At 44.8% G+C, this 27,813-nt stretch overlaps 1 protein-coding gene across 1 annotated transcript in view; it reads right to left on the reverse strand.

Annotated features, from left to right (window-relative positions):
• Window positions 1-723: 723 nt before the first annotated feature.
• The window catches only part of KCNC4 (potassium voltage-gated channel subfamily C member 4), a 99,619-nt gene continuing 72,529 nt past the window's right edge, over window positions 724-27,813 (reverse strand). Inside the window, exon 3 of the mRNA XM_044286193.1 lies at window positions 724-1,136. Coding sequence (XP_044142128.1) covers window positions 886-1,136 — 251 coding nt within the window. The 3' untranslated portion in view covers window positions 724-885. The remainder of the gene's footprint in view (window positions 1,137-27,813) is intronic.

Consider the following 27,813-nt stretch of genomic DNA (forward strand, 5'->3'; position numbering starts at 1 on the left):
AGAGCAGGTGCTGCCAGGCAGCAGGGGGCCAGACCCACCTCCCTCCCCTGTATTAAATTCATTGGTGGCCAGTGCAGCCCCCCTGCCTCCCTCCCCTGGATTAAATTCATTGGTGGCCAGTGTGCCCCCCCCCCCCCCCCCGATTAAAAGGGGGGCGATTCAAGTTAAAATATACCATTGGATTGGAGAAAACTCCGATAGGGACTCCTGACTTTACATTGAAAGTAAATGGGGGATGGATCCGTTTGCAATTGCACCATATTGTGTCAACGTCAAACGGATCCGTCCCCATTGACTTGCATTGTAAGTCAGGACGGATCCATTTGGCTCTGCACAGCCAGGCAGACACCAAAACGACTTTTTTTTAACTTTCCTTCATGTCTGGTGATCCTCCAAAAATCAAGGAAGACACACGGAAAAAAAAATGGACACGGAACAACGGAACCTCGTTTTGCGGACAGTGAAAAAATACTGTCGTGTGCATGAGGCCTTACAGATATTTCTAAGCTAAAAGCTGAGAGAACATAGGGAGCTCCATAGGCCCCATCTTTTCAGTGATTATCTTGACTTTTGGACCCCGAGTGATGGCATTTGACAGGTCAAATAACAAAGTTGCAGCTAGAAATGAATTCTTTATGACTACTGACATTAGGCTTGTTTCTGAAGAATCTCAATAATAAGTAATTATTTTCTTTTCTTACACAGAATGAACTTTATTTTGATTTTCCTTTAAAGATAAAGATACAAATAAGAAACATTTTACCACACAGGTGACCAGAGACAAATTGTAACACTTCACCTATGTCGTTGTCATTAATTTTCTATGGGAAGACTATGAAATTGAGAGTTATTATACATCCAGGTCAAAAATATTATGTATTTATTTCATGAGGAACCTAGGAGAATCTGTGAGTCCATCTCTATATCTATATCTCGTATACCTTTCTTTATTCCTCCATCAGCAGCACAAGTATAATCTCCAGAACTCAGAAGAAAGCAAGAGGCCCCTGACTTGTTTTTGTCTTTGGCACTGGCTCGACGAATAATTCTCTTATCTTCTATCGGTGGAAATCTAGGTGGGTCTTCATGATCCTCATCTGACATTACTGTGTTGGCGTCCCCGTTTTGCTTAGAATCTGTAAATAAAAAACATAAAATTACAAAGAAGAATATTATAATGTAATCCTGTGTTTAATAAGTCAATCCTACTACATATGTTAATGGAATGATATCCACAATTAAAACGCAATCTGCAGATACCAACATTTGTATCAGGGGCAATAAATTATGGTCAGCCACTAAAATCACTTGTCCAATTCTAATTCATCCATTTTGAAATGCGGCTAAATGAAAAGTTTAGCATTTTTGAAATCCGAGATTTGTAAATTAACTGTTAAACAAAATCAGGCTGGGAATGTTGCAATGCCACTGCCACAGAGGCCCCCTAGAAATGGAAGATGGGTTACTATAGGTTCTGGTAGACTTAGAGTTGTGGATAGAAGACATGTCCCACAGTCTGTGGCTCTCCATAATTCATTTGCAGCACTTTCAGAGTGCAAGAGCCCCATGGAGGATGGCTCAGGCACAGTGGGTGAGGAACAATCATCTCCTATGCCTAAAGTATGCAAGACGACAGCCAAAGACAAAAAGCATAAGGTGAGAACTAATAGTAAGCAGCTGTTGGTGGGCGATTCTATCATAAGAGGTGTGAAATTTTAGGAAAATGGTTTTGTGAGATGTCTCCCTGGTGCTACCGCTACCAGGGACAGACGGCGTATCCTTAATATTGTTAGGCAAGCAAAGCAGGAAAGGGAGGTGGATGTTATTGTCCATCTTATGACAAATGATCTGGCTTGCAATGAGGTTTCAAAGGTGAAGGAAGCTTTTCACACACTTGGTAATGATTCACGGGAGGTTAAATCGACTGTTTCATTCTCTGCAGTTTTGCCTGTGCATAACCTTCAACATGATAGGAAGATGCGCATTAAGAAATTCAATGTATGGCTTGGTGAATGGTGTCTGAACCAAGGGTTTGGCTTTGTGTCTCATGTTAGCTCTTGTTGGAATGAAAAAGAACTGTACAAGAAAGATGGTTTGCATCTTTCTCTCAGTGAACAGTTCACAGTATTTTCTAATTTGCTAAGGAGCATTTAAACTAGGAAAGGGGGTCAAAAGAGTGATAATCCAGCAGTCAGACTGCCTCCCGGAACAATACCACAAGATGCCAGTAGAACATAGGTTAAGAAATGACAAGCTCGGAGTCTTGTCTACAAATGCTTACAGTTTAGGTAATAAGATCAATGAACTTGAGTCTATAATGGCATCTGAGAATATAGATTTAGTGGCTGTTACTGAGACATGGTTCAATGGGAATAATGACTGGAATATAACAATACCAGGGTTCTCTCTATATAGGAAAGACAGAGAAGGCAAGAAAGGGGGAGGGGTGGCCCAGTATGTGAAAGATAGCATAAAATCTAATTTAATTTAATACAAGTTAGCGAGACCAATTTAGAGTCAGTTTGGGTTACATTGCAGCTTGATAATCATAAGGTTACTCGTGTAGGTGTGATATATAGAACACCTAGCCAAGTCAAAGAATTAGATGATCTACTAGTTGAGGAAATAGCTAAAATGACATTGAAAGGGGAAGTTATCATTATGGGAGACTTTAATCTTCCTGATGTAAACTGGAAAACCAAAATAGCTAGTTCTGCTGGGAGTAAAGATATTCTAAATTCCCTACTGGGATTATCTCTACAGCAAGTAGTTGAGGAGCCAACCCGGAAGGAGGCCATTTTAGATTTAGTATTCACAAATGGGAATTTGGTAACTCATAGTACTGTAGGGGAAAGCTTGGGATCTAGTGATCACCAGTCAGTGGGGTTTACTATAAGTACAGTGACTGAGTCACACCACACAAAAACAAAGGTTTTAGATTTTTAGAAAAACTGACTTTTCTAAAATTAGATTAGTGGTATACGAGACCCTATCAGATTAGAACAGTTTCAATGGAGTCCAGGAGTAATGGGACTACTTAAAAGTGGCACTATTGAAGGCAACAGATAATTACATTAGGCTTGTCAGTAAAATAAAAATATAGAAGAGACCACTGTGGTACTCAGCAGAAGTGGCCAAAATCATTAAAAACAAAAAAATAGCATATAGTAATTGTAAAAATAAAAAAACGAGGATGAAAGGCAAATTTATAAGATTAGGCAGAGAGATGTCAAGCAAGTTATAAGATCTTCTAAAGCACAGACAGAAGAGAAATTAGCTCAGTCAATAAAAAAAGTCGATAAGACTTTCTTCAGATACATAAATGAAAAAAGGAAACTAAAACAAGAAATTACCAAATTAAAAACTAAAGAAGGAAGGTATATGGAAAAAGATAAAGAACTAGCTGACTGCCTCAATGAATACTTCTGTTCAGTTTTTACAAAGGAAAATTAAGGAAAGGGACCTCAGTTAGGAGGGAAGACGGAGTCATCCCAAAAGATTGGAAATTAGCAAATGTGCCCATTTGTAAGAAAGGTAATAGGGAGGAATCAGGCAACTATAGGCCAGTAAGCCTGACATCAATAGTGGGGAAATTAATAGAAACCATACTTAAGGAGAGAATTGTGGAACATCTAAAATCCCATGGATTAAAAGATGAAAAACAGCATGGGTTTACTTCAGGGAGATCATGTCAATCTAATCTTATAGATTTTTTTGATTGGGTGACTAAAATAATAGATGGGGGAGGTGCAGTAGACATTGCTTATCTAGACTTTAGTAAGGCTTTTGATACTGTCACACATAGAAGGCTTATCAATAAATTGCAGTCTTTGTGCTTGGATTAGTCTTTGTTGAATGGATTAGGCAGTGGCTGAGGGACAGACAACAGAGGGTTGTAGTCAATGGAGTATATTCAGACCATGGTCTTTTTACCAGTGGAGCACCTCAGGGATCTGTTCTGGGACCCATATTGTTGAATATCTTTATCATCAAAATTGCAGAAGGTATAGATGGTAAGGTGTGTCTTTTTGCTGATGACACAAAGATTTGTAACAGGGTTGATGTTCCTGGAGGGATACACCAAATGGAAAAGGATTTAGGAAAACTAGAGGAATGGTCAAAAATCTGGCAACTAAAATTTAATGTTGATAAGTGCAAGATAATGTACCTGGGGCGTAAAAACCCAAGAGCAAAATATAAAATCAGTGATACAGTCCAGTATCTGAGGAAAGGGATTTAGGGGTCATTATTTCAGAAGACTTAAAGGTAGGCAGACAAAGTCATAGAGCAGCAGGAAATGCTAGCAGAATGCTTGGGTGTATAGGGAAAGGCATTACCAGTAGAAAGAGGCAGGTGCTCATGCCGCTCTACAGAGCACTAGTGAGACCTCATTTGGAGTATTGTGCGCAGTACTGGAGACCATATCTCCAGAAGGATATTGATACTTTGGAGAGAGTTCAGAGAAGAGCTACTTCTAGCTAGCGTTTTTCTTTTCCGGCATAGAGTTCCGTCACAGGGGCTCTATACCGGAAAATAACTGATCAGTTTTATCCCCATGCATTCTGAATGGAGAGTAATCCGTTCAGTTTGTATCAGGATGTCTTCAGTTCAGTCTTTTTGACTGATCAGGCAAAAGAGAAAACCGTAGCATGCTACGGTTTTCTCTCCGGCGAAAAAAACTGAAGACATGCCTGAACGCCGGATCCGGCATTTTTTCCCATAGGAATGTATTAGCGCCGGATTCGTCATTCAGAATACCGGAATGCCGGATCCGTCGTTCCGGCATGCGCATGCGCAGATTGGTAAAAATGAGAAAAATGTACAAGACGGATCCGTCGGTCCGCATGACAAGCGGAGAGACGGATCCGTCCTTGCAATGCATTTGTGAGACGGATCCGCATCCGGATCCGTCTCACAAATGCTTTCAGTCAGCAGCAGATCGGCGGATCCGGCGGCCAGTTCCGACGACGGAACTGCCCGCCGGATCACACTGCCGCAAGTGTGAAAGTAGCCTCACTGAGATGGCCACACATGCTCAGTTTCATCCTTCAAGGGCCTCCTGAGCTGTGATAGGTAGAGCTAAGACACGCCCCCTTAGCTGCAGCAGAAAAGACACTCTCCCTGAGCTGTCAGCTTGATGTAAATCTAGCAGAACAATGAATGTGGAGATCTCTGGATCCATGTGAGGTACAGGGCTTTCTAGCTGGTTCTAGCTTTGTTAGAAAGAGATTGGCATGTACTATATGATGTCTGATTTTCATTTTTTTACATTATTTATGGGATAACCCCCTTAATGACAAAAATAGCAGGACTCAGGTTTGCTTTATTTTACGGAGCAGAATGGTTTAGCAGGCTACTACCTAAGCCTCAGCCAGCATTCATTTGTAACACGATAAAAATAGAAGGAATGTTTTGCCTTTTTGACCTCACTTGCTTCTGTCTTGAAAAAAAAAAATATTTTATTATTTTGGGAAATGGATTGGTCTCACCTCCTGTCTTTAAAAATGTTTTGTTTCTCACCAATGCAGCATGGGAAATGGACGGATGCACTTGTGTATTAACCCTTTCACTGTTTGACATATACCGTGTTTCCCCGAAAATAAGACATACCCATAAAAAAAGCCGTAGCAGGGTTGCCGCTATATGCTCAATATAAGACATACCCTGAAAATAAGCCATAGTGATGGGCGTGGCTATGTTCCGGCGCAGAGCGCTAAAGAAGACGCGGGCAGCCCTTCTCATCTGCCGCATCGTGACAGCCGCAGTAGGTGCTGTCTCACCTACTGTACCCAATCATGACAGCTGCTGTAGGTGCTGCCTCATCTGCCCCACATCTGTAGGTGACGGGAGAGTTGCAGGCAGCCCCATGAACACGGTCAGCTCCCCCTGTTAGGTCCCGGTCGTTCTGTGCACGGCAAGCTGAGGGAGAAGGTGAAAGTAAAAGTCTCCTCAGCATTAGTGTGAAGATTGGAGCCAGTTCTCACTGGATCCCTGATAAATAAGCCATAAGACATCCCCTGAAAATTTGCCATAGTGTGGTTTTTGGAGGAAAAATAAATATAAGACGTGTCTTATTTTCGGTGAAACACGGTATCTATTACAGTCACAACAGCCTCCTCAATACACTGGGAAGCAAAAGATGGTTATATAAAGTTAAGGGGGTTGTCCAGTCTAGTAGCCAAGAACCCCAGTGGTCCTTTGTTACCTTTATTTATTTTATGCAGTTATATAGCGCTACTATATTCCGCAGCACTTTACAGAAATTAGCATGAAGCTGTCCCCAATGGAGCTCACATTCTAAGTTTCCCATCAGTATGTCCTTGGGGTATGGGAGGAAACCCACACAAACAAGGAGAGAACACACAAACTTCATGCAGATGTTGTCCTTGGTCAGATTCTTTTGCTCCATAAAAACAAAAATCACACTCATCTTTTGCAGTCACAAAGTTTCTGCGCTTTTACTCTGTGTGCTTCCTGTTACTGCAGAACAGGAAAATGATTTGGTCTCATGACTGCTGTGACCTCAGTGGTGACATTTGCATGAATGGCTTGTCACTGTGAACAAGCAAATTCGTTTTTTTTTTTTTTTATAGGGTACAGGTTAGGGCCACTATTGTATTGCTATCTGGTTTTAACTGGCTGATGAAAATTTTGGTAACACCTTTCTTTTAAAAGGGTTGTTCACCTTTGGAGACCCTTCTGCCAGACCCCTCATGTCACCAGACCTGCACAGGGAAGCATACTGCGCCATCCCTGATAGCTTATGTGAAGCCTTGTCGCTGATCTCATGACCTCATGAAGACTTATATAAGCCATATTTTATCAGTTTGATAAGATTTTAAGCATAATGAATGTTCATGAGGTCAGGAGGTCAAAGATAAGGCTTCATATGAGCCGTCAGCTGATGGGATTACTCTTACAACTTTTTTAAAAAAAACTTGTATCTCAAAAATGACTGAATATTTTGAATAAAGACCAATTGTAAAATTGAATTTTAGCCCCAAATGAGTAAAATGCAGTCATAAAAATTGTCCTGAAGGTGTCCATAGCCATTAAATCCATATTCATGCATGTGAACCCCCATCCAAAACAATCTTGAATATGCCCCCGTCACTAAATATACTCCTTACGACTTAACTGTGCTCTTATAACAAAGCAGGGCCGTCTTTAATATTGATTGGACCCTGGGAAAAAATTTACTTGGGTCCCCTGGATCCTGCCTTCCCACACCCTAGCATGCAATCACGCCCTCCACCAAAACACACACACAAAAAAAAGTCCAGTGAATGACTGTAAATACTTCCAGTTCTGAAGACTCCAGCGGCTCAGGATCAGTGCTCTGGGCAGCTGGGCTCAGGCTGGCAGTGGGCACCGCACCGCTCCGCAGGAAGGAGATCGGGGCTCGGCTCACCCTAGCGTTACAGTTCACCCCAGCACTTCACAGTATTCAGTATAGCACACTATAGTATACAGCAACCCATAGTATGCAGTATAGCACCCTATAGTATACAGCACCCCACAGTATGCAGTAAAGCACCCTATAGTATACAACACCCCACAGTATGCAGTAAAGCACCCTATAGTATACAGCACCCCACAATATGCAGTATAGCACGCTATAGTATACAGCAACCCACAGTATGCAGTATAGCACCCTATTGTAAACAACAACCCACAGTATGCAGTATAGAACCCCACAGTATACAGCACCCCACACTATACAGTATACAGCACCCCACAGTATACAGTAGAGCCGTATAGCACCTCACAGTATACAGCACCCCAAACTATACACTATACAGCCCCACACACTATACAGTACAGCAGTATGGCACTCCACAGTATACAGCACACAGCACCTCAAACTATACAGAATACCACACCTCACAGTATACAGTACCCCACAGTATACCATAGCAGTATAGCACCCCACAATATACAGTATACAGCCCTCCATAGTATAAAGCACCCTACAATATACAGTATAAAGCACCCCAAAATATACAGTATACAGCCCCCCACAGTATACAGAACCCCACAATATACAGTATACAGCCCCCCACAGTATACAGTAGAGCACTATAGCACACCACAATATACAGCACCCCACAGTAGAGCAGAATAGCACACCACAATATACAGCACCCACAGACCCCACAGTATACAGTACCCCACAGTATACAGTAACTTACATTATATTAGCACAACAGCTCATGTCACCTTTTCCTGATGTAATCTTCAAAAAAAAAAGCTCCACAGTTCAGGCAAACTTCTCCTACAGCAAACTCCTGGTAGACAGGACCTTTGATGACCTCATAGCCATGTGACCAGTAATATTGCCAGTTTACTGGTCACATGGTGATGATGTCATCTAAGGTCCTTTCTCCTAAGGGAATCACAGCTCTCACAGTTCGCTGCCTGGAGTGCCGGCAGGCATGGCATGACAGCACCCACCTGTGTAGCTGACAGCCTGACACCCGGGGCAGTGGCCAGCAGGGCTCAAGAGGCAGTTGCCTTGGGTCCCCCAGAAGCAACTGGGCCCCAGGGCAGCTGCCCCTTTTGCCCCTTGTTAAAGACTGCCCTGAAACAAAGTACAGTCTGCTGTGTGTAGCTATAAGACAAGGGTAGTGTCTAAACTCCAGACACCAAACGGACCTTCTGACGTCACACTATCACGTGACATTTCTAGGTCACGTGGGTCGGCAGCCAGCGCGCGCTTCAGAAGTTATATTACAGCAGGAACTTGGTCAGGCATGGCTGCTCTCGCTCTGCGCACCAGCGTCTTTAGCACTGACAGGGGAGAGTGTCTGCCTGAGAGGTACATGTGAAGCCTGTGGAGGGGGCCTGACAATTCTAGGAGGTGTGAGGAGGGGCTGCCATGTGGGATGGGGGGTACTATGGTGTGGGATTGTATGATGGGGGGTACTATGGTGTGGGATTGTATGATGGGGGGGACTATGGTGTGGGATTGTATGATGGGGGGTACTATGGTGTGGGATTGTATGATGGGGGGTACTATGGTGTGGGATTGTATGATGGGGGGGACTATGGTGTGGGATTGTATGATGGGGGGGACTATGGTGTGGGATTGTATGATGGGGGGGACTATGGTGCGGGATTGTATGATGGGGGTACTATGGTGTGGGATTGCATGATGGGGGGGACTATGGTGTGGGATTGTATGATGGGGGGTACTATGGTGTGGGATTGTATGATGGGGGGACTATGGTGTGGGATTGCATGATGGGGGGGACTATGGTGCGGGATTGTATGATGGGGGGGACTATGGTGTGGGATTGTATGATGGGGGACTATGGTGCGGGATTGTATGATGGGGGGGACTATGGTGCGGGATTGTATGATGGGGGGGACTATGGTGCGGGATTGTATGATGGGGGGACTATGGTGCGGGATTGTATGATGGGGGGGACTATGGTGCGGGATTGTATGATGGGGCGCTGCGGTGCGGGATTGTATGATGGGGGCGCTGCGGTGCGGGATTGTATGATGGGGGCGCTGCGGTGCGGGATTGTATGATGGGGGCGCTGCGGTGCGGGATTGTATGATGGGGGGGGGGGCCGTGCGGGATTGTATGATGGGGGGGGGGGCCGTGCGGGATTGTATGATGGGGGGGGCGGTGCGGTGCGGGATGGGATTGTACGATGATGGGGGGGGGGGCGGTGCGGGATTGTATGATGGGGGGGCGGTGCGGGATTGTATGATGGGGGGGGCGGTGCGGGATTGTATGATGGGGGGGGGGCGGTGCGGTGCGGGATTGTATGATGGGGGGGCGGTGCGGGATTGTATGATGGGGGGGGGGGGCGGTGCGGGATTGTATGATGATGGGGGGGGGCGGTGCGGGATTGTATGATGATGGGGGGGGCAGTGCGGGATTGTATGATGATGGGGGGGCGGTGCGGGATTGTATGATGATGGGGGGGGGGCGGTGCGGGATTGTATGATGATGGGGGGGGCGGTGCGGGATTGTATGATGGGGGGGCGGTGCGGTGCGGGATGGGATTGTATGATGATGGGGGGGGGGGCCGTGCGGGATTGTATGATGATATGGGGGGGGCGGTGCGGTGCGGGATTGTATGATGATGATATGGGGGGGGGCGGTGCGGGATTGTATGATGATTATATGGGGGGGGGGCGGTGCGAGATTGTATGATGATGGGAGGGGGGGGCGGTGCGGGATTGTATGATGATGGGGGGGCGGTGCGGGATTGTATGATGGGGGGGGGCGGTGCGGGATTGTATGATGGGGGGGCGGTGCGGGATTGTATGATGGGGGGCGGTGCGGGATTGTATTATGGGGGGGCGGTGCGGTGCGGGATGGGATTGTATGATGATGGGGGGGGGGCCGTGCGGGATTGTATGATGATGGGGGGGGGGCCGTGCGGGATTGTATGATGATTGGGGGGGGGGCCGTGCGGTGCGGGATTGTATGATGATATGGGGGGGGGGCGGTGCGGGATTGTATGATGATATGGGGGGGCGGTGCGGGATTGTATGATGATGGGGGGGCGGTGCGGGATTGTATGATGAGGGGGGGGGCGGTGCGGGATTGTATGATGATGGGGGTGCGGTGCGGGATTGTATGATGGGGGGGGGCGGTGCGGGATTGTATGATGGGGGGGGCGGTGCGGGATGGGATTGTATGATGATGGGGGGGGGCGGTGCGGGATTGTATGATGGGGGGGGGCGTGCAGGATTGTATGATGGGGGGGGCGCTGCGGTGCGGGATTGTATGCGGGGGGGGGGGCCGTATAATATTGGAATGCGGGGGGGGGCGTATAATATTGGATGCGGGGGGGTAGGGCCCCGTATAATATTGGATGCGGGGGGGGGGGGGGCGCTGTGTGATTTTGTTTGCGGGCTGCTATCTGGGGGGGCCACGTTGTATGTCACATGTTTTACTGAATAGAACAGGTTTCCATCTTCTCCGCACCTGATATTTATTCTTATATATTTTCTACTGTACAAGTCGAAGTGAAAGCTGCAGGTTTTACTGTTTAATAAAAACTAATTGTTGAACCCCAAAAAAAGGTATTCTATATGTTTATGTTCATTTCTCTATTTTTATTATTTTTTATTGCAGTCCTGCTGTATTCTCGGCGCTTGTAGCTGTGCATACGTCTGTAATGGTCAGTGTTGAGTGAAGCTTCAGATGCTTCATTCAAAACTTGTGAGTAACACTGTAGAGTGATTCGTCTCTGTACAGTCTTAGAATGTATGGGCTCCGAAGAGCCAAAGTCAGTTATTAACAAAGTTGCGCGAGACCCCATTGAATAACTCGAGTAGTGGATTTTTAAAGTGGAAAAGCACTTTGACCCTGGGTTCACACCTGAGCGTTCTGAAAGGAGCGCTCTGTATGCGCGATTGTACCGGCGTTTGCAATCGCGCATACAGAGACAAGCGAACGCCCATTGTCGCGCGTTCCCGAAAGTCTATGTACAGGAACGCGCGACAAAACGCCCCAAAGAAGCTCAAGAACTTTTTTGAGCGTAGGGAGTTTTACAGCGCGTTCAAACGCGCTGTAAAACGCTCAAGTGTGAACCAGGGCCATAGGGAAGCATTGGTTTTCATGTGTTGAGCGTTTTACAGCGCGTTTGAACGCGCTGTAAAACGCTCAGGTGTGAACCCAGCGTAAAACTTTAAACAGAACTCTGCTTCGGTTCAGAGGTTCTAGACGGGACCGAAGCAGAGTTCGGTTTCAAGTGCTTTTCCACTTAAAAAATCAACTACCTGAGTTATTCAATGGAGTCTCGTGCAACTTCATGAATAACTGACTTTGGCTCCTCGGAGCCCATACATTCTAAGACTGTACGTAGTCTAATCACTGTAGTGTACAGTATTAATCCGAAGTTTTAAACAAAGTGCCTTCGGATGAAGCCTCCAACGCTCACTGTGCTTGACACTGACAATGGCCTAACGGACGCTCACATTACACCGCCCTGCTGATCTGTGAGGAACAGCATTTACTGCTACAAGGGGGACTCCCTGTACAATGCTTTAACCCCTTTCTGACCACCCAACGTAAATATACAGTCCTGATCAAAAGTTTGAGCCCACTTGAAAAATGGCAAAAAATCCTTTTTAGCATGGCTGGATCTTAACAAGGTTCCAAGTAGAGCTTCAGCATGCAACAAGAAGAAATGAGAGCGAGACCAAACATTTTTTGAGCATTCAATTTAATGAAAACAACGAATAATCTGAAACCGGCTGTTTTTCAGCTGATCAAAAGTTTAGGACCACACCTCCAAAAAAGAACTAAACCCCCCCCAAAAAAAAAAAAAAACAGAAATCCAACTTCCAAACATGAACTCAGTAATGAGTAGCTCCACCGTTATTGTTTCGGCATGCTTGATGCAAGTGTTTCCATGAGGTGAGTGGGAACATTTCTCCAAGTGGTGAAGACGGCCGCACGAAGGCCATCTACTGTCTGGAACTGTTCTCCATTTTTGTAAACTTCCCTTTGCCATCCATCCCCAAAGGTTCTCAATTGGATTTACATCAGGGGAACACGCAGGATGGGCCAAAAGAGTGATTATTCTCCTGGAAGAAGTCCCTTGTCCTGCGGGCATTGTGTACTGTAGCGTTGCCCTGTTGAAAAACCCAGTCGTTACCACACAGACGAGGGCCCTCAGTCATGAGGAATGCTCTCTGCAACATCTGGACATAGCCAGCGGCCGTTTGACCAGGGCTGTGGAGTCGGTAGATAAATGGTCCGACTCCTCCGTTTTTGGTACTTCCGACTCCTACTCCTTTGTATTTAATATGCGAATGTCATTACCACAGAAGTACTGGCCAGGAAGCCGCTGCCTTCTCCGCTGTGTGCTGATCTTCTGCTGAAGATGGGGCAGTGCGAGGATCCAGGACGGGGCATTTATTGTAAAACATGATTTCCCCAGTAGAATCCCATAGTCATGTTTAAGCTAACAATCGAGTTTACAAGTTTTTATAGCCTTAGCTGAATGGCAGCAGTTTTTCTGATGGTTTACAGCTTCAGTCTTGAGCTATTGACCATCCATTCCCTTATACCAGTGTCTCTAGTCCTGCAAAAAACATATTTACTTAATCAGTTATCGGTGAGAGGCTAGGTTAACCATGGGCGTTGCGTTCCTGTAACAGCGGAAGACAACACAATGGAAAGTATAAGTATTGCCGCTCCTTAACTGTGCGTTGCATGCCATATAGTGAAGCATATGAAAAGCATGCTTCTTCATGGTCACTTAACGTGTTCGTTTTGCGGTAACGTGACGCACTGCATGCATTGGCCTTTATTCTTACAGTAGAGAAGTACCATATTTATCACAAAAGTGGGGGGAAAATAGCAGTGCGTCTTATGGGGCGAATGCTACGACCGTCCGGTGAATAGGCTGAGAGGGAGGAGGGGCTGGCATCTGTTTCTGTAATGGCAGCGGGGCCCGGGGCAGTCACTGTATTCTCCTACACCGGGCCCCGCTCACTGTAGTATACGGTAATCATATCTAACTTGTGGGTATTGTTAAAGTATTCCAATCATCTTAAAAACTTCTTGGCAGTCAGGGGGCCGGGCGGGCGCTCGTAGCGTAGCTCACTACGTCACGCGCCTGCTCTGCCCACTTTATGAATGAAGCAGGCACCAGGCCCCGCTGCCATTACAGAAACAGATTCCGGCCCCCATTCACTAAACAGGGACACTGTTATGGGGGGGATCTGTGGATGACACATAAGATGCTATATATGTGTCATCCACAGATGCTCCCACAATGATCCCCCATAACAGTGCCCCCAACAGATGCCCCCATAACAGTGCCACCCACAGACCACCATTAGTTCAAAAGCACACCTTTTGGTTAAAAATATTTTTTTTCTTATTTTCCTCCTCAAAAACATAGGTGTGTCTTATAGGGTGAAAAATATGGTAATTAATTATAACTTTTTGTGAATTGGGACATTTAAACTTGCTTTTTTTTAATTTTTATTCCAATTTAAATCTAGTAGGGATTGGAGTCGGTTCATTTTTTGCCAACTCCGACTCCAGGTACCCAAAATTGCCTCCGACTCCACAGCCCTGCATTTGACGCCCCTGCACTTCCTGAAGCATCATTGTTCCACTGAAGGAAAAAGCACCCCAGACCATTATGGTGCCCCCTCCACTGTGGCGCGTAGAAAACATCTCAGGTGGGATCTGCTCGTCATGCCAGTAACGTTGGAAATCATCAAGGTTAAATTTTTTCTCATCAGAGAATAAAACTTTCTTCCACCTCTGAATGTCCCATGTTTCTCTCTTGCAAAGTCCAAACGAGCAGTTCTGTGGCGTTCAGGGAGATGAGGTCTTTGAAGCCCTTCAGTCTCAGATGCCGTCTGATGGTTATGGGGCTGCAGTCAGCACCAGTAAGGGCCTTAATTTGGGTCGAGGATCGTCCAGTGTCTTGACGGACAGCCAATTGGATCCTCCGGCTCAGTGCTGATGAAATGCTTTTGGGTCTAACACTTGACTTTTTTTTGTTCCATAACCCTCAGGATCATAAAAAATGATAATTCCAAATGACTGTCTTACTGCGTCCCACCTGTGTCCCCCCCAGCTTATGCAGTTCAGCAACCCGACCACGTTCAAAAAGGGAGAGTTTTTTTGCCTTTGTCATCACAACGTGTGACTACCTGACAGAGAATGACAATGAATCCACAGATTTGGCCTTTTAAGGCCCCTTTCACACGGGTGAGATTTCCGCCCGGGTGCAATACGTTCACCTCACTCACTGAATCCTGACCCATTCATTTCTATGGGGCTGTGCACACGAACAGTGATTTTCACGCATCACTTGTGTGTTGCGTGAAAATCGCAGCATGCTCTATATTGTGTGTTTTCCACGCAACGCATTCCCCATAGAAGTGAATGGGGCTGCGTGAAAATCGCAAGCAAGTGCGGATGCGGTGCGATTTTCACGCACGGTTGCTAGGAGACGATCGGGATGGAGACCCGATCATTATTATTTTCCCTTATACCATGGTTATAAGGGAAAATAATAGTATTCTGAATACAGAATGCATAGTATAATAGGGCTGGAGGGGTTAAAAATAATAATAATTTAACTCACCTTAATCCACTTGATCGCGCAGCCGGCATCTCTTCTGTCTTCTTCTTTGCTGTGTGCAGGAAAAGGACCTGTGGTGACTTCACTCCGGTCATCAGATGATCCATCACCATGGTAAAAGATCATGTGACGGACCATGTGATGACCAGAGTGACGTCACCACAGGTCCTTTTCCTGCACAGAGCAAAAAAGAAGACGGAAGAGAAGCCGGGCTACGCGATCAAGTGGATTAAGGTGAGTTAAAAATTATTATTTTTTTAACCCCTCCAGCACTATTGTACTATACATTCTGTATTAAGAATGCTATTATTTTCCCTTATAACCATGTTATAAGGGAAAATAATACAATCTACCGAACACCGATCCCAAACCCGAACTTCTGTGAAGAAGTTCGGGTTTGGGTACCAAACATGCAGATTTTTCTCACGCGCGTGCAAAACGCATTACAATGTTTTGCACTCGCGTGGAAAAATCACGCATGTTCCCGCAACGCCCATGTGAAAGAGGCCTAAAGGCATGTGGTCCGAAAATTTGGATCAGCTGAAAAACAGCCTGTTTCAGTTTAATCGTTATTTTTAATTAATTGAATGCTCAAAAAATGTTTTGTCTCACTCCCATTTCTTCTTGTTGCATATTGAAGCTCTACTTGGAACCTTGTTAAGATCCAACAATGTAAAATATGATTTTTTGCCATTTTTCAAGTAGTCTTAAACTTTTGATCAGGATTGTACCTCGGTGGGTGGGTATTTAAATATGGTGGCCGCTCGTGAGCACCATAGCTGCTGGGTGCTGTTTTAACCCCTTAAGGACCCATGACGTACATGTACTTCATGAGGTCTGGGGGAAGATCGGGGTGGAATCGCTGCACCATGGGTGCTCTTACCGGCAGGCAGCTATGCCCTGCAGCTCCAAGCGCTGCGATTGGATGATCAATGTGTCGTCACATCGCAGCACAGGAAGCTGTCAGCAGCTGCTGGGAGGAGGTCAGAGGACAGTGGCCGGTGCTGAACTGGTCAGCACCGGTCACCTCCGAGGTGAGGCAGGGAACACCAGTGTTTTGGGTCCCCTGCCAGCGCTGCGATTGGCTGAAACAACGCTCCAGCCAATGGCAGCGCTATAGCTGCACAGGAAGAGGCAGAATGTCCCTGCAGGCAGCCATTCTAGCTAGTGACTGCTTGCAGATAGGTTCTGTGGCTTGCTGGGACTTGTGCTGTACCACCACTACGAATTTAACGTCTTTGCTGCTGAAAAGAAGAAAGAACAACAACATCTGGAATAGCTGCACAATTTTTGCAGTCCCCCCCCATCCTTTTTTTAAGGACACCATTTGGTCCGTGCATTTATTTATTTTTTTAACCATTTTCCAGCTCTGCATCACTTTTTCTGTTTGCAACCTGTGACCGCCAATGCTTTTCAGTGCGTACCTGCCTGATCAGCACCTGCGGACTATTTGTGCAGATTTTTTGGCAAATTTTTTTCATATAAAATTTTTGGGGGTTAAAAAAGAACTGGTAGTTAGGGCTTTATATAAATATATATAGAGTTATATATTTCTATATAGATATAAGTTAAAATTTTAGCCAATGTAGTAACGTTTTATACGATCTTTGGTGCTCTGCAGCGCGCACAGTCAGTAGTGGTGCTCTGCAGCGCGCACAATCAGTAGTGTGCTCAGTAGCATTTGCACATTTGAGGTTTTTTTTCTTTTTCACATTTGTGTGTGAAAAAATAACTGCAGTTAGTGGTAGTTAGTTTAAGTTAGTTAGTTAAATAGATACATAGATATCTCTCTCAATTTCAGTTAGTCAGTTTAGATTTCAGCACGAACGCACCATCAGAGTACGTGCATTTTGCAACCACTGAGCACCGATCAGTAGTGTCCATTACTGATCGCGTCTGCTCAGTTTGCGCTGCAAGTAATTTTTTATTTTTTTTTGCTGAAAATGTTTTTATTTTTTTAGAACTTTTCTTCTAAATTTAAATTTCAAATTTATTACAAGCCCCTTCAAGTGTGAAAACACTACATACACTCCCCACACTAAATAAAGGTTTACACGTTTCACACCTCCAATAAAATAAAAATGTCCCATTCATCCCAACGACTATATTCAGCTGAAGGGGCATACGCCATGCTTGCCTCCGATACAGAGTCTGCCAGTGAGAAGAAGATGCCCTTCCTCTACCCTCATCTCATCCGCTGATGAGGGACCCTTTAGACCAGGCATGCTCAACCTGCGGCCCTCCAGCTGTTGTAAAACTACAACTCCCACAATGCCCTGACGTAGGCTGTTTGGGCATGCTGGGAGTTGTAGTTTTGCAACAGCTGGAGGGCCGCAGGTTGAGCATGCCTGCTTTAGAAGGTGCCCCAGGGTAGCAGCGGAGGCAGCCCCCCAGAGTGAGCCCACATGGACCCCACCCCCTGACCATTATCAGCCCCAAATTCCGGAGTTCGTGGGCCACTCAGGAATTCTGATAGATTGTGCGGACTTCGCTGAGCTAGATTTTTTCAAAATCTTCTCTGAAAATTTTGTAAATCTAATGGTGACCGAAACCAATTTAGACGCCCAACAATTCATTGCTCAGAACCCGAGTTCTCCATACGCTAGACCCCTAGGTTGGACCCCAGTAGATGCAGCAGAGATGATGAAGTTTTGGGGACTCGTGCTGCATATGGGCGTAGTAAAGAAGCCAAACGTTAGACAATATTGGAATTCTGACATTTTCTACCAGACTCCAATTTTCAGTCAGACCATGAACCCGAAGCGGTTTGAATGGCAGCTAAAACCCATGTCTCTGTAGGTAACACATAGAAAAGGTCTATCTGGTGTATGGGAAATAGACAGTTCTCTGTGAGCAGGCTAAACGCCATGTCTGAAGAGGACCTCACCAGCAGGAGAACCTCTCTGTATATAACACATAGAAAAGGTCCGTCTGGTGTATGGGAAATAGACAGTTCACTGTGAGCAGGCTAAACTCCATGTCTGAAGAGGACCTCACCAGCAGGAGAACCTCTCTGTATATAACACATAGAAAAGGTCCATCTGGTGTATGGGAAATATAGACATTACACTGTGATCAGGCTAAACTCCATACCTGAAGAGGACCTCACCAGCAGGAGAACCTCTCTGTATATAACACACAGAAAAGGTCCGTCTGGTGTATGGGAAATAGACAGTTCACTGTGAGCAGGCTAAACTCCATGTCTGAAGAGGACCTCACCAGCAGGAGGACCTCTCTGTATATAACACACAGAAAAGGTCCGTCTGGTGTATGGGAAATAGACAGTCACTGTGAGCAGGCTAAACTCCATGCCTGAAGAGGACCTCACCAGCAGGAGAACCTCTCTGTATATAACACATAGAAAAGGTCCGTCTGGTGTATGGGAAATAGACAGTTCACTGTGAGCAGGCTAAACTCCATGTCTGAAGAGGACCTCACCAGCAGGAGAACCTCTCTGTATATAACACATAGAAAAGGTCCGTCTGGTGTATGGGAAATAGACAGTCACTGTGAGCAGGCTAAACCCCATGCCTGAAGAGGACCTCACCAGCAGGAGAACCTCTCTGTATATAACACATAGAAAAGGTCCGTCTGGTGTATGGGAAATAGACATTACACTGTGAGCAGGCTAAACCCCATGTCTGAAGAGGACCTCACCAGCAGGAGAACCTCTCTGTATATAACACATAGAAAAGGTCCGTCTGGTGTATGGGAAATAGACATTACACTGTGAGCAGGCTAAACTCCATATCTGAAGAGGACCTCACCAGCAGGAGAACCTCTGTATATAACACATAGAAAAGGTCCGTCTGGGGTATGGGAAATAGACAGTTCACTGTGAGCAGGCTAAACTCCATGTCTGAAGAGGACCTCACCAGCAGGAGAACCTCTCTGTATATAACACATAGAAAAGATCCGTCTAGTGTATGGGAAATAGACAGTTCACTGTGAGCAGGCTAAACTCCATGTCTGAAGAGGACCTCACCAGCAGGAGAACCTCTCTGTATATAACACATAGAAAAGGTCCGTCTGGTGTATGGGAAATAGACAGTTCACTGTGAGCAGGCTAAACTCCATGTCTGAAGAGGACCTCACCAGCAGGAGAACCTCTCTGTATATAACACATAGAAAAGGTCCATCTGGTGTATGGGAAATAGACAGTTCACTGTGAGCAGGCTAAACTCCATGTCTGAAGAGGACCTAACAAGCAGCAGATCTGATGGGGCTCATGCTGAGCTTTCCTTTGACCATGATGATGGTGAAATCACAGGTTACCGCCAGAGTATTGCAATCTGGATGTATAATTTGATGGTAACATTTCACAGATAACACTTGATGAATAGAAAATTTGAGCCGATACTTTCGTTTTCTCGGACACTGGAAGGCGGACATTTCTCAGTGATTAGAGGCTCCTCTGCAGCATCATCTGAGGTCACACCTTGTTCTAACAGGACTCGGGGTGAAGGGCGTCCATGATATGGATTCACGTTTTATAGTGATATTAAACAGTTAGGCCTCCTGCACACAAAAGTTTTTTGTTTCCGTTTAGCAAAAGGCTTTTTAAATCCCATATATGGAAAAAAACGGAATGTACTCCGTATGCATTCAGTTTCCGTTTTTCAGTTCAAAGATAGAACAGGTCATATTATTGCCCGCAAATCATATCCCATGGCTCCATTCAAGTCAATGGGGCTGTAAAATGAACGGATACAGAATGCATCCGTATGTTTTCCGTATTTGTTCCATTTTTTGATAAACCGTCTATTGAAAATTTTATGCCCAGCGGAATTTTAGAATGTAATTACTGTATATGCCTTGTTTCCGTTCCTCAAAAAACGCAAACCAAACAGAAAAACGGAACGGAAACTGAGACAGTACTGAAACAAAAAAAATTAAAAAACGTATCCTTTTAAAACGGACTTCAAAACCATCCGGTCTTCTGCAGGAGGCCTTATAAGGATTAAAAATAAAAATGAGATTTTCTACCACTCATCTGTTCAACTTTATTTGGCAAAATTATTGTAATGGATCACATACCACAAAGGGTTAAGAAGGTCCTTACGGAGTATGGAGTTTAGCCAATTCACTTTGAATCAGCTAAATCCCATCATAGTTCTGTACCTAACCACTAGGGGGCTAAGAGGTCCGTACCGTGTATGGAGTTTAGACGGCTCCTATAGAGTTGGCTATTCCCCATACTTAGTAAGGACCAGGTCCGCACCGTGTATGGAGTTTAGCCAAATCAATGTGAGCTGGCTAAACACTAGCTCTGTTCCGGACCCGTCCACTAGGGGGCAAAAAGGTCCGTACCGTGTCTGGAGTTTAGACAGCTCATAGAGAGCTGGCTATTTCCCATACTGCAAAACGACCAGGTCCGTTTGGTGTCTGGAGTTTAGACACAACCATAAGACAAGTGGTTGGAGAAGAAGTCTCCCGGCTATGGCCTATCTACAGTAGGTCAGAAAGATTGTAAAGCCCCACCCCTTTGACTAAGCCCACCCTTCCAAGTCCAGCTAAAGTTGCAACAGATCGGCATTAGATTCACCACTTTATTCTCTACAGGATTTCTACAAGACTGTTTGTACTGTATAAGAATAATGCAGAAAGTGCTGCAGAAAGTGCTGCAGACATGATGACAGAATTCAGAATTCTTTCTAGGTTTAGTATTCCTTTAATGAGAAAGGAATGTAGGGAAAGAGTAGCTCAGGGCCATCAACATTCAGCCTGTACTTAGTTATGAGAAGTTGTGAAGATAAGCAAAGCAATGTATTGGTAAATGTCTCTTGTGGCTCATCAGAAACATCACTCTAACGTGAATGAGAAAACGTGCACGCTCAATACAGAGAAGTTAACATATTCTCTTACCTTAGCAGTTAAGGTGCATTTAGATGCTGCGAGGAGCAGTCAACTGTCACGAATGAAGTGGTCCTTCAAGACAATCAGCTGCTCATTAAGTGGAGTTGAAGCTCTGCATTTACATGCAGTGATCACCTCCACAGTAAGAGGATGGACGATGGCTACTGTGATCAGTCATCCCTATACAGAAATCACTGCTCCTGGTAAGCAGAGGGCTGTTTAGATGGCACAATCTGCTGCTCCAAAATTGTGATTGAGGTGATCTCCAGCACCTTTAGGTGGGCAGATTATCAGGAAGGAGCATTTGTAGGAACATTTTCAAACATTGGGCTGTGTAAATCCAGCTTTAGGCTATTTAAAAAATGTAATTGTAATTGTAAGCGCCATACATTCCTTTCCCATCAAATAGTTTCTAACTCTGTGCTCACAGCATTTAATAAGATTTCTGAGCAGTGATGGACACTGACCATTAACAGCATAAAAACACTGGGGGAGATTTATCAAACTGGTGTAAAGTAAAACTGGCTTAATTGTCCGTAGCAACCAATCAGATTCCACCTTTCATTTTCCAAAGGAGCTGTGAAAAATGAAAGGTGGAATCTGATTGGTTGCTGTAGGCAACTGAGCCAGTTCTACTTTACACCAGTTTGATAAATGACCCCACTGTGTAGGCCCTCTTCTATCAGCATACCCACTACTTACATTTTTTTAAATGTATTCTTAAATTTAAAGAGAACCTGTCCACTCTCCTGACATGTTTGTTTTAGTAACTACTTGTATTCCGTGTTAAACAACAATTCTGGAGCATCTTTTCTTAGATCTCTGTCTTGCGCTGTCTGTCCGTTGTACCTTTTAGAAATGTATGGGTTCCTTGACAATGAATTCACATTGAAGTGAATAGGAACAGAGCTGCAGTTACTGACTTTGTCCACTGCACAATGAATGGAGCTGTGTAGTTTCAGCACCAACTTCAGACACTGGAGCTACTCTGAACAGCTGATAAGTGCGGTTGCAGAGTGTAGAACTCCTGCTGATCAGTTATTGATGGCCTATCCTGAGGGAAGTTCAAAGTTCGAGTCACTGCAAATAGCGGAGTTCAGCTAGAAGAGTGGATGACCACTAGTAATATGAACCATCAGGAAGAGACAGCATGCTTGCTGTCAGTATCAATTTGGATGATAAGGAAGCAAGGATCTTCACAATTCTTTACAGAAGAGGATGCATCATAGTCCTGCAGTGTGCTCTGAAAAAATTTAAAGTGGTTGTCTCACTTCAGTAAATTGCATTTATCATGTATAGAAAGCTAATATAAGACAATTACTAATGTATTGTGATTGTCCATATTGACTCTTTTGCTGGCTGGATTCAATTTTCCATCGCATTATACACTGCCCAAGTGCCGTAATTAGAACTGACTCAACCACACGGCAAATTTTTTAACCGCCCCTCCCCCAATCACCCTTAATGTAGATCTCAGACCAAACAAAAAAATAAATTAATACTCTCTCTTCCCCTTCTACGGATGCCTCTTTGTGCAGCACTGTGTCTAGGCATGCATTACACTGTGACCTGCTGTCGCTCTTATGCACCTTACATCCCACCCCGAAGCTGCGGTCTGCCAGTATTTAGTGCAGATGCCTGGAGAACAATACCAATGCTAGGACTGAGAACACCACACTCACCACTCCTTGGGCCCTGAAACTAAATCCATTTGTCCTCCTCTTGGGCCTCTTTCTTAATTCGGTCCCCATAGCAGACGTTTATCCTGCTTACATGGTAGCTATGCCCTTGCACTGCCCATTTCCAAAACATTACAACCACTTCTGCAGCACAGATACGATGTGGCTGGGATGAGAGCTGGCGCTTTTTCCTACAGTGTGCAAGCACCTCCACCACTACTGGATTGTAACGGGGGCCATAATGTCTGGAAATGAGCAGTATATATTATGATGGAAAAATTAATCAAGCCAGTAAAGGAGGCAATACGAACAAGATTGTAAGTGTCTTGTATTAACTTTCTCTACATGATAAATGCCATTTGCTGAAGTGAGACAACCCTTTTAATGCAATACCAAACTCTCAGTCTGGTTTATTACCATTTGTCAGACTAAGGCCTCATGCACACGACCGTTTTTTTTTTTACGGTCCGCAAAAACGGGGTCCATAGGTCCGTGATCCGTGACCGTTTTTTTCGCCCGTGGGTCTTCCTTGATTTTTGGAGGATCCACGTTTGGCCGTGCGGAGCCAAACGGATCCGTCCTGAATTACAATGCAAGTCAATGGGGACAGATCCGTTTGACGTTGACACAATATGGTGCAATTGCAAACGGATCCGTCCCCATTGACTTTCAATGTAAAGTCAGGAGTCTCTTTTATACCATCGGATCAGAGTTTTCTCCAATCCGATGGTATATTTGAACTTGAAGCGTCCCCATCACCATGGGAACGCCTCTATGTTAGAATATAATGTCGGATATGAGTTACATCGTGAAAAATGTTATTAATGCAATAGAGGGAGGGGGGGCCGCACACTGTGCCACCAACGTATTAATACAATAGAGGGAGAAAGGGGGGTCCGGGGGGGGGGGGGGCGCACACTGTGCCACCAATGTTATTATTACAATAGAGGGAGGGAGGGGGGCCGCACTGGCCACCAATGAAATTTAAACTGGGGAGGGAGAGGGGTCTGCCCCCTGCTGCCTGGCAGCCCCAGATCTCTTACAGGGGGCTATGATACGCACAATTAACCCCTTCAGGTGCCAGGCAGCAGGGGGCAGTCATGTTCACAGTTCGTTGTATATTCTAACTAGAAGCGTCCCCATCACTATGGGAACACCTCTGTGTTAGAATATACTGTCGGATATGAGTTTTCACGAAGTGAAAACTCAGCTCTGAAAAAGCTTTTATGCAGACGGATCTTCGGATCCGTCTGTATGAAAGTAACCTACGGCCACGGATCACAATCTTGTGTGCATCCGTGTTCTTTCACGGACCCATTGACTTGAATGGGTCTGTGAACCGTTGTCCGTCCCAAAAATTGGACAGGTCATATTTTTTTGACGGACAGGATACACGGATCACGGTCTCGGCTGCAAAATGGTGCATTTTCCGATCTTTCCACGGACCCATTGAAAGTCAATGGGTCCGTGAAAAAAAACTGAAAACGGAACAACAACAACGGATGCACACAACGGTCGTGTGCATGAGGCCTAAGTCTACATTTCAATTTATGTCTACATTTCAATATTAAATGTTGCCCCGTGCAGATTACCCTTTTTAAAATATAAGCCATTCTAGTTGATCTAAGTTGTGATGATAACAGTTGTAATCTCGCTACTGCTGGGGAAATGTGGCATTACATGCTGGCCATTCAGTTATAAACCAGGCATGGAATGGACCATGTTCACCAAAGCAGCTCTCTATTCTGCCTCTTAGAGGGGATGTCCTGAGTAGGAAACCCCTTCTATGATAGCTAATAAATCATTGGTTCTGTCACTGCAATATTTAAATGCCACAGTGGTGTAAGGGTAGCCTATTGTGTCCCTTTGGATATGGCTGTGCACGTGTCACGATGCTCCTACATGGATACTCTGGAACCCCAGGCATTGTCATCTGAAGAAGTGAAAATAGGGTGAATAGTTGAGGGATTTGTAGAATAAATTTAGTCTAGACTTGTACTAAAGTTGAAAATGCTTTAATTGAAAAAAACTCTCATCAGGGAACAATCTTCCAACTTTATCTTGGTCACAAGCAGGCTTTGGCATAAATTCTAGCAGGCAAACACACTCGGGCACACTGTGCCACCAATGCTATTATTACAATAGAGGGAGGGAGGAGGGGGCCGGGGGGGGTGGGGGGGGGGGCGCACACTGTGCCACCAATGTTATCATTACAATAGAGGGAGGGAGGGGGGGGCGCACTGGCCACCAATGAAATTTAACCTGGGAAGGGAGGGGGGTCTGCCCCGTGCTGCCTGGCAGCCCCGGATCTCTTACAGGGGGCTATGATAGCACAATTAACCCCTTCAGGTGCAGCACCTGAGGGGTTAATTGTACGGATCACGGCCCCATGTATGAGATCGGGTGCTGCCAGGCAGCAGGGGGCAGTCATGTACACAGTTCGTTGTATATTCTAACTAGAAGCGTCCCCATCACCATGGGAACGCCTCTGTGTTAGAATATACTGTCGGATCTGAGTTTTCACTAAGTGAAAACTCAGCTCTGAAAAAGCTTTTATGCAGACGGATCTTCGGATCCGTCTGTATGAAAGTAACCTACGGCCACGGATCACGGACATGGATGCCAATCTTGTGTGGATCCGTGTTCTTTCACGGACCCATTGACTTGAATGGGTCCGTGAACCGTTGTCCGTCATATTTTTTTGACGGACAGGATACACGGATCACGGTCTCGGCTGCAAAACGGTGCATTTTCCGATTTTTCCACGGACCCATTGAAATAAAGTCAATGGGTCCGCCCAAAAAAACGGAAAACGGCACAACGGCCACGGATGCACACAACGGTCGTGTGCATGAGGCCTTAACTAGATTAAATAGGAACTTTTCCTTTCTGTTGTACTTAGCTTGGTAGTCTGACTCTGTCTCTATCCTTGTCTTTATCTTTGTCTTTATCTTTGTCTCTACTCCTTATCTAGGGAAATTCTCCTCCTGGCTTCTGAGGCTCTTTTCTCTTGTTCCAGCAGAGCAGACGTTGCTCTGCTGGCTGGCCTTAGCAAGGCTCGTACAGCAGGGAAGAGGACCTGCTGCCTTCCTCGAGCAGGGGATCCTCTGAACTAACTTTTGCTAACTATAACACCTCCCTCTCTAGATAGGGCTAGAATGGACAGAAGGTTCTGCCAAGCTTGCTGTCACCTGCTGGTGAACCAGGCACACTGCATGAACATAACAGTAGTGGCCTCTTTAACCCCTTCACGCATTTGGGCGTAACTGTATGTCCAAACCGCAATTAACTTTAGCGCATTTGGGCGTACAGTCATGTCCAAACTGATTACCGGAGTTTCCGCTCTCCCCGAAAGCAGAGACACTGGAGAAGCCAGTAATGGACCAATCAGAGTGGTCCCTTGCTGGTAAGATCTCCGATTGATTAGTCTCTGTAAACTAACCTATTGGAGCGCTTCAGTATGAAAATGCCAGTTTCAGGCTCTAATATCCCCACTGGAGATCACGTCCTAAAATCAGGCAAGACCCACTGTGTGCTGCCAGCTAATCCTCTGTGTCCAGTGTGATGACAGCAGCTCAGGAACGGAACTGCTGCCATCAGCACGGAATGTCAACTGTAACTTACAGCTGACACTGTGCTGCAATGGCCGAAATCTGTGCTGGAACCGATCTCGGCCGTTTAACCAGTCAGAAGCCACCCGCGGCATCCATGGGGTTATGAGAGGGAGGAAGCTCCCTCTCTCTTCCATCATGCTACTGCTGCGATGGCAAAGGCCCAATGGTTACAATGGCAACTGGATGCCTTACAAAAGCTTCCAAGCTTGACATGTACTTACTATAAGCCTGATCAGACCCTGAGGGTCTGATCAGACTTAGTATCAGTGTAAAAGTGACAATACAGTGCATTGCAATAGACTATTGCAAAGCACTGTATAGCCATCAGGCACACTTGATCTTGAAGATACAAATGGGTTTTGATAAAAAAGAAGTGTAAAAAAAACTTATAATATTTTTTTTAATTCAAATGAAATAAAACATTTATTTTCCCATATCTGTTCATTTATAAGTCATTAAAAAATGAGAAAAAAAATAAACCTTAAAAAAGATTACAAAATTGCTGTTTTTTTGTCATCTCCCCTCTACAAAAAAAAGTGATCAAAAAGACATATGTACCCCAAAATGATACCAATAAAATGACAGCCCATCAAAAAACGAGCCATCACACAGCTAAATAAAATAAAATTATCATATTATATTTACCGCAAGAGGAAGCCCATAAAAAATACCAATAAAAAGCACTTACAGAATTGCCATTTTTCCCCACTTCATCTCCACAAAATATGGTATAAAAGGTGATCAAAAAGACAAATGTGCCCCAAAATGATACCAATAAAAACTACAGCTCATACCGCAAAAAAAAAAAGCCATCACACAGCTTCACTGGTAAAAAAATAAAAATGTTATGGATGTTAGAATATGGAGAGGCAAAGCATAATTTATTTTAAACAAAAAAGCAATTTTATGTTGAAAAAGTAGTAAAACATAAAATAAACTGTATACATTTGGCATCACCGTCACGCTATCTACTCACAGAATAAAATGAACATCTCATATATATCAAATGAAGAACTCCATAAAAAATAAAAATAAAAAACACTGACAGAATTGCCATTTTTGCCCCCTTCTCCTCCACAAAAAATTGTAAAAGTGATCAAATAGATATATGTACCCCAAAATTATATCAATAAAAAGTACAGCCCGTCCCACAAAAGAAAAACACTCACACAGCTACATTGGTGAAAGAATAAAAATGTTGTGGTCCCTAAAAGCAATTTTAGCAAATTACATGTTAGAAAATCTCGATGCCGCTCCTTCCCTTCTAAATACTGCTGTGCCTCCAAACAGTGTTTTACGACCACATATATGGTATTACTGTATTCATGAAAAAAATGCATAACAAATAGTGGGGTGCATTTTCTCCTGTTACCCCTTGAAAATGAAAATGTTGGGGCTAAAGCAACATTATATTGGAAATAAAAGTTAATTTTTAATTTTTACAGCCATGTGTTTCTAAATTCTAAGAAACGCTTGTTCAGTCAAAGCATTCACTTCACCCCTAGATTTATTCCTTGAGGGGTGCAGTTTGCAAATTGCAGACACTTTTTGGGGTTTTCTTTCTAGGGGCACCTCAGGATC

The sequence above is a fragment of the Bufo gargarizans genome, chromosome 3, assembly GCF_014858855.1.
Source record: "Bufo gargarizans isolate SCDJY-AF-19 chromosome 3, ASM1485885v1, whole genome shotgun sequence".
In the NCBI taxonomy this organism is placed as follows: domain Eukaryota; kingdom Metazoa; phylum Chordata; class Amphibia; order Anura; family Bufonidae; genus Bufo; species Bufo gargarizans.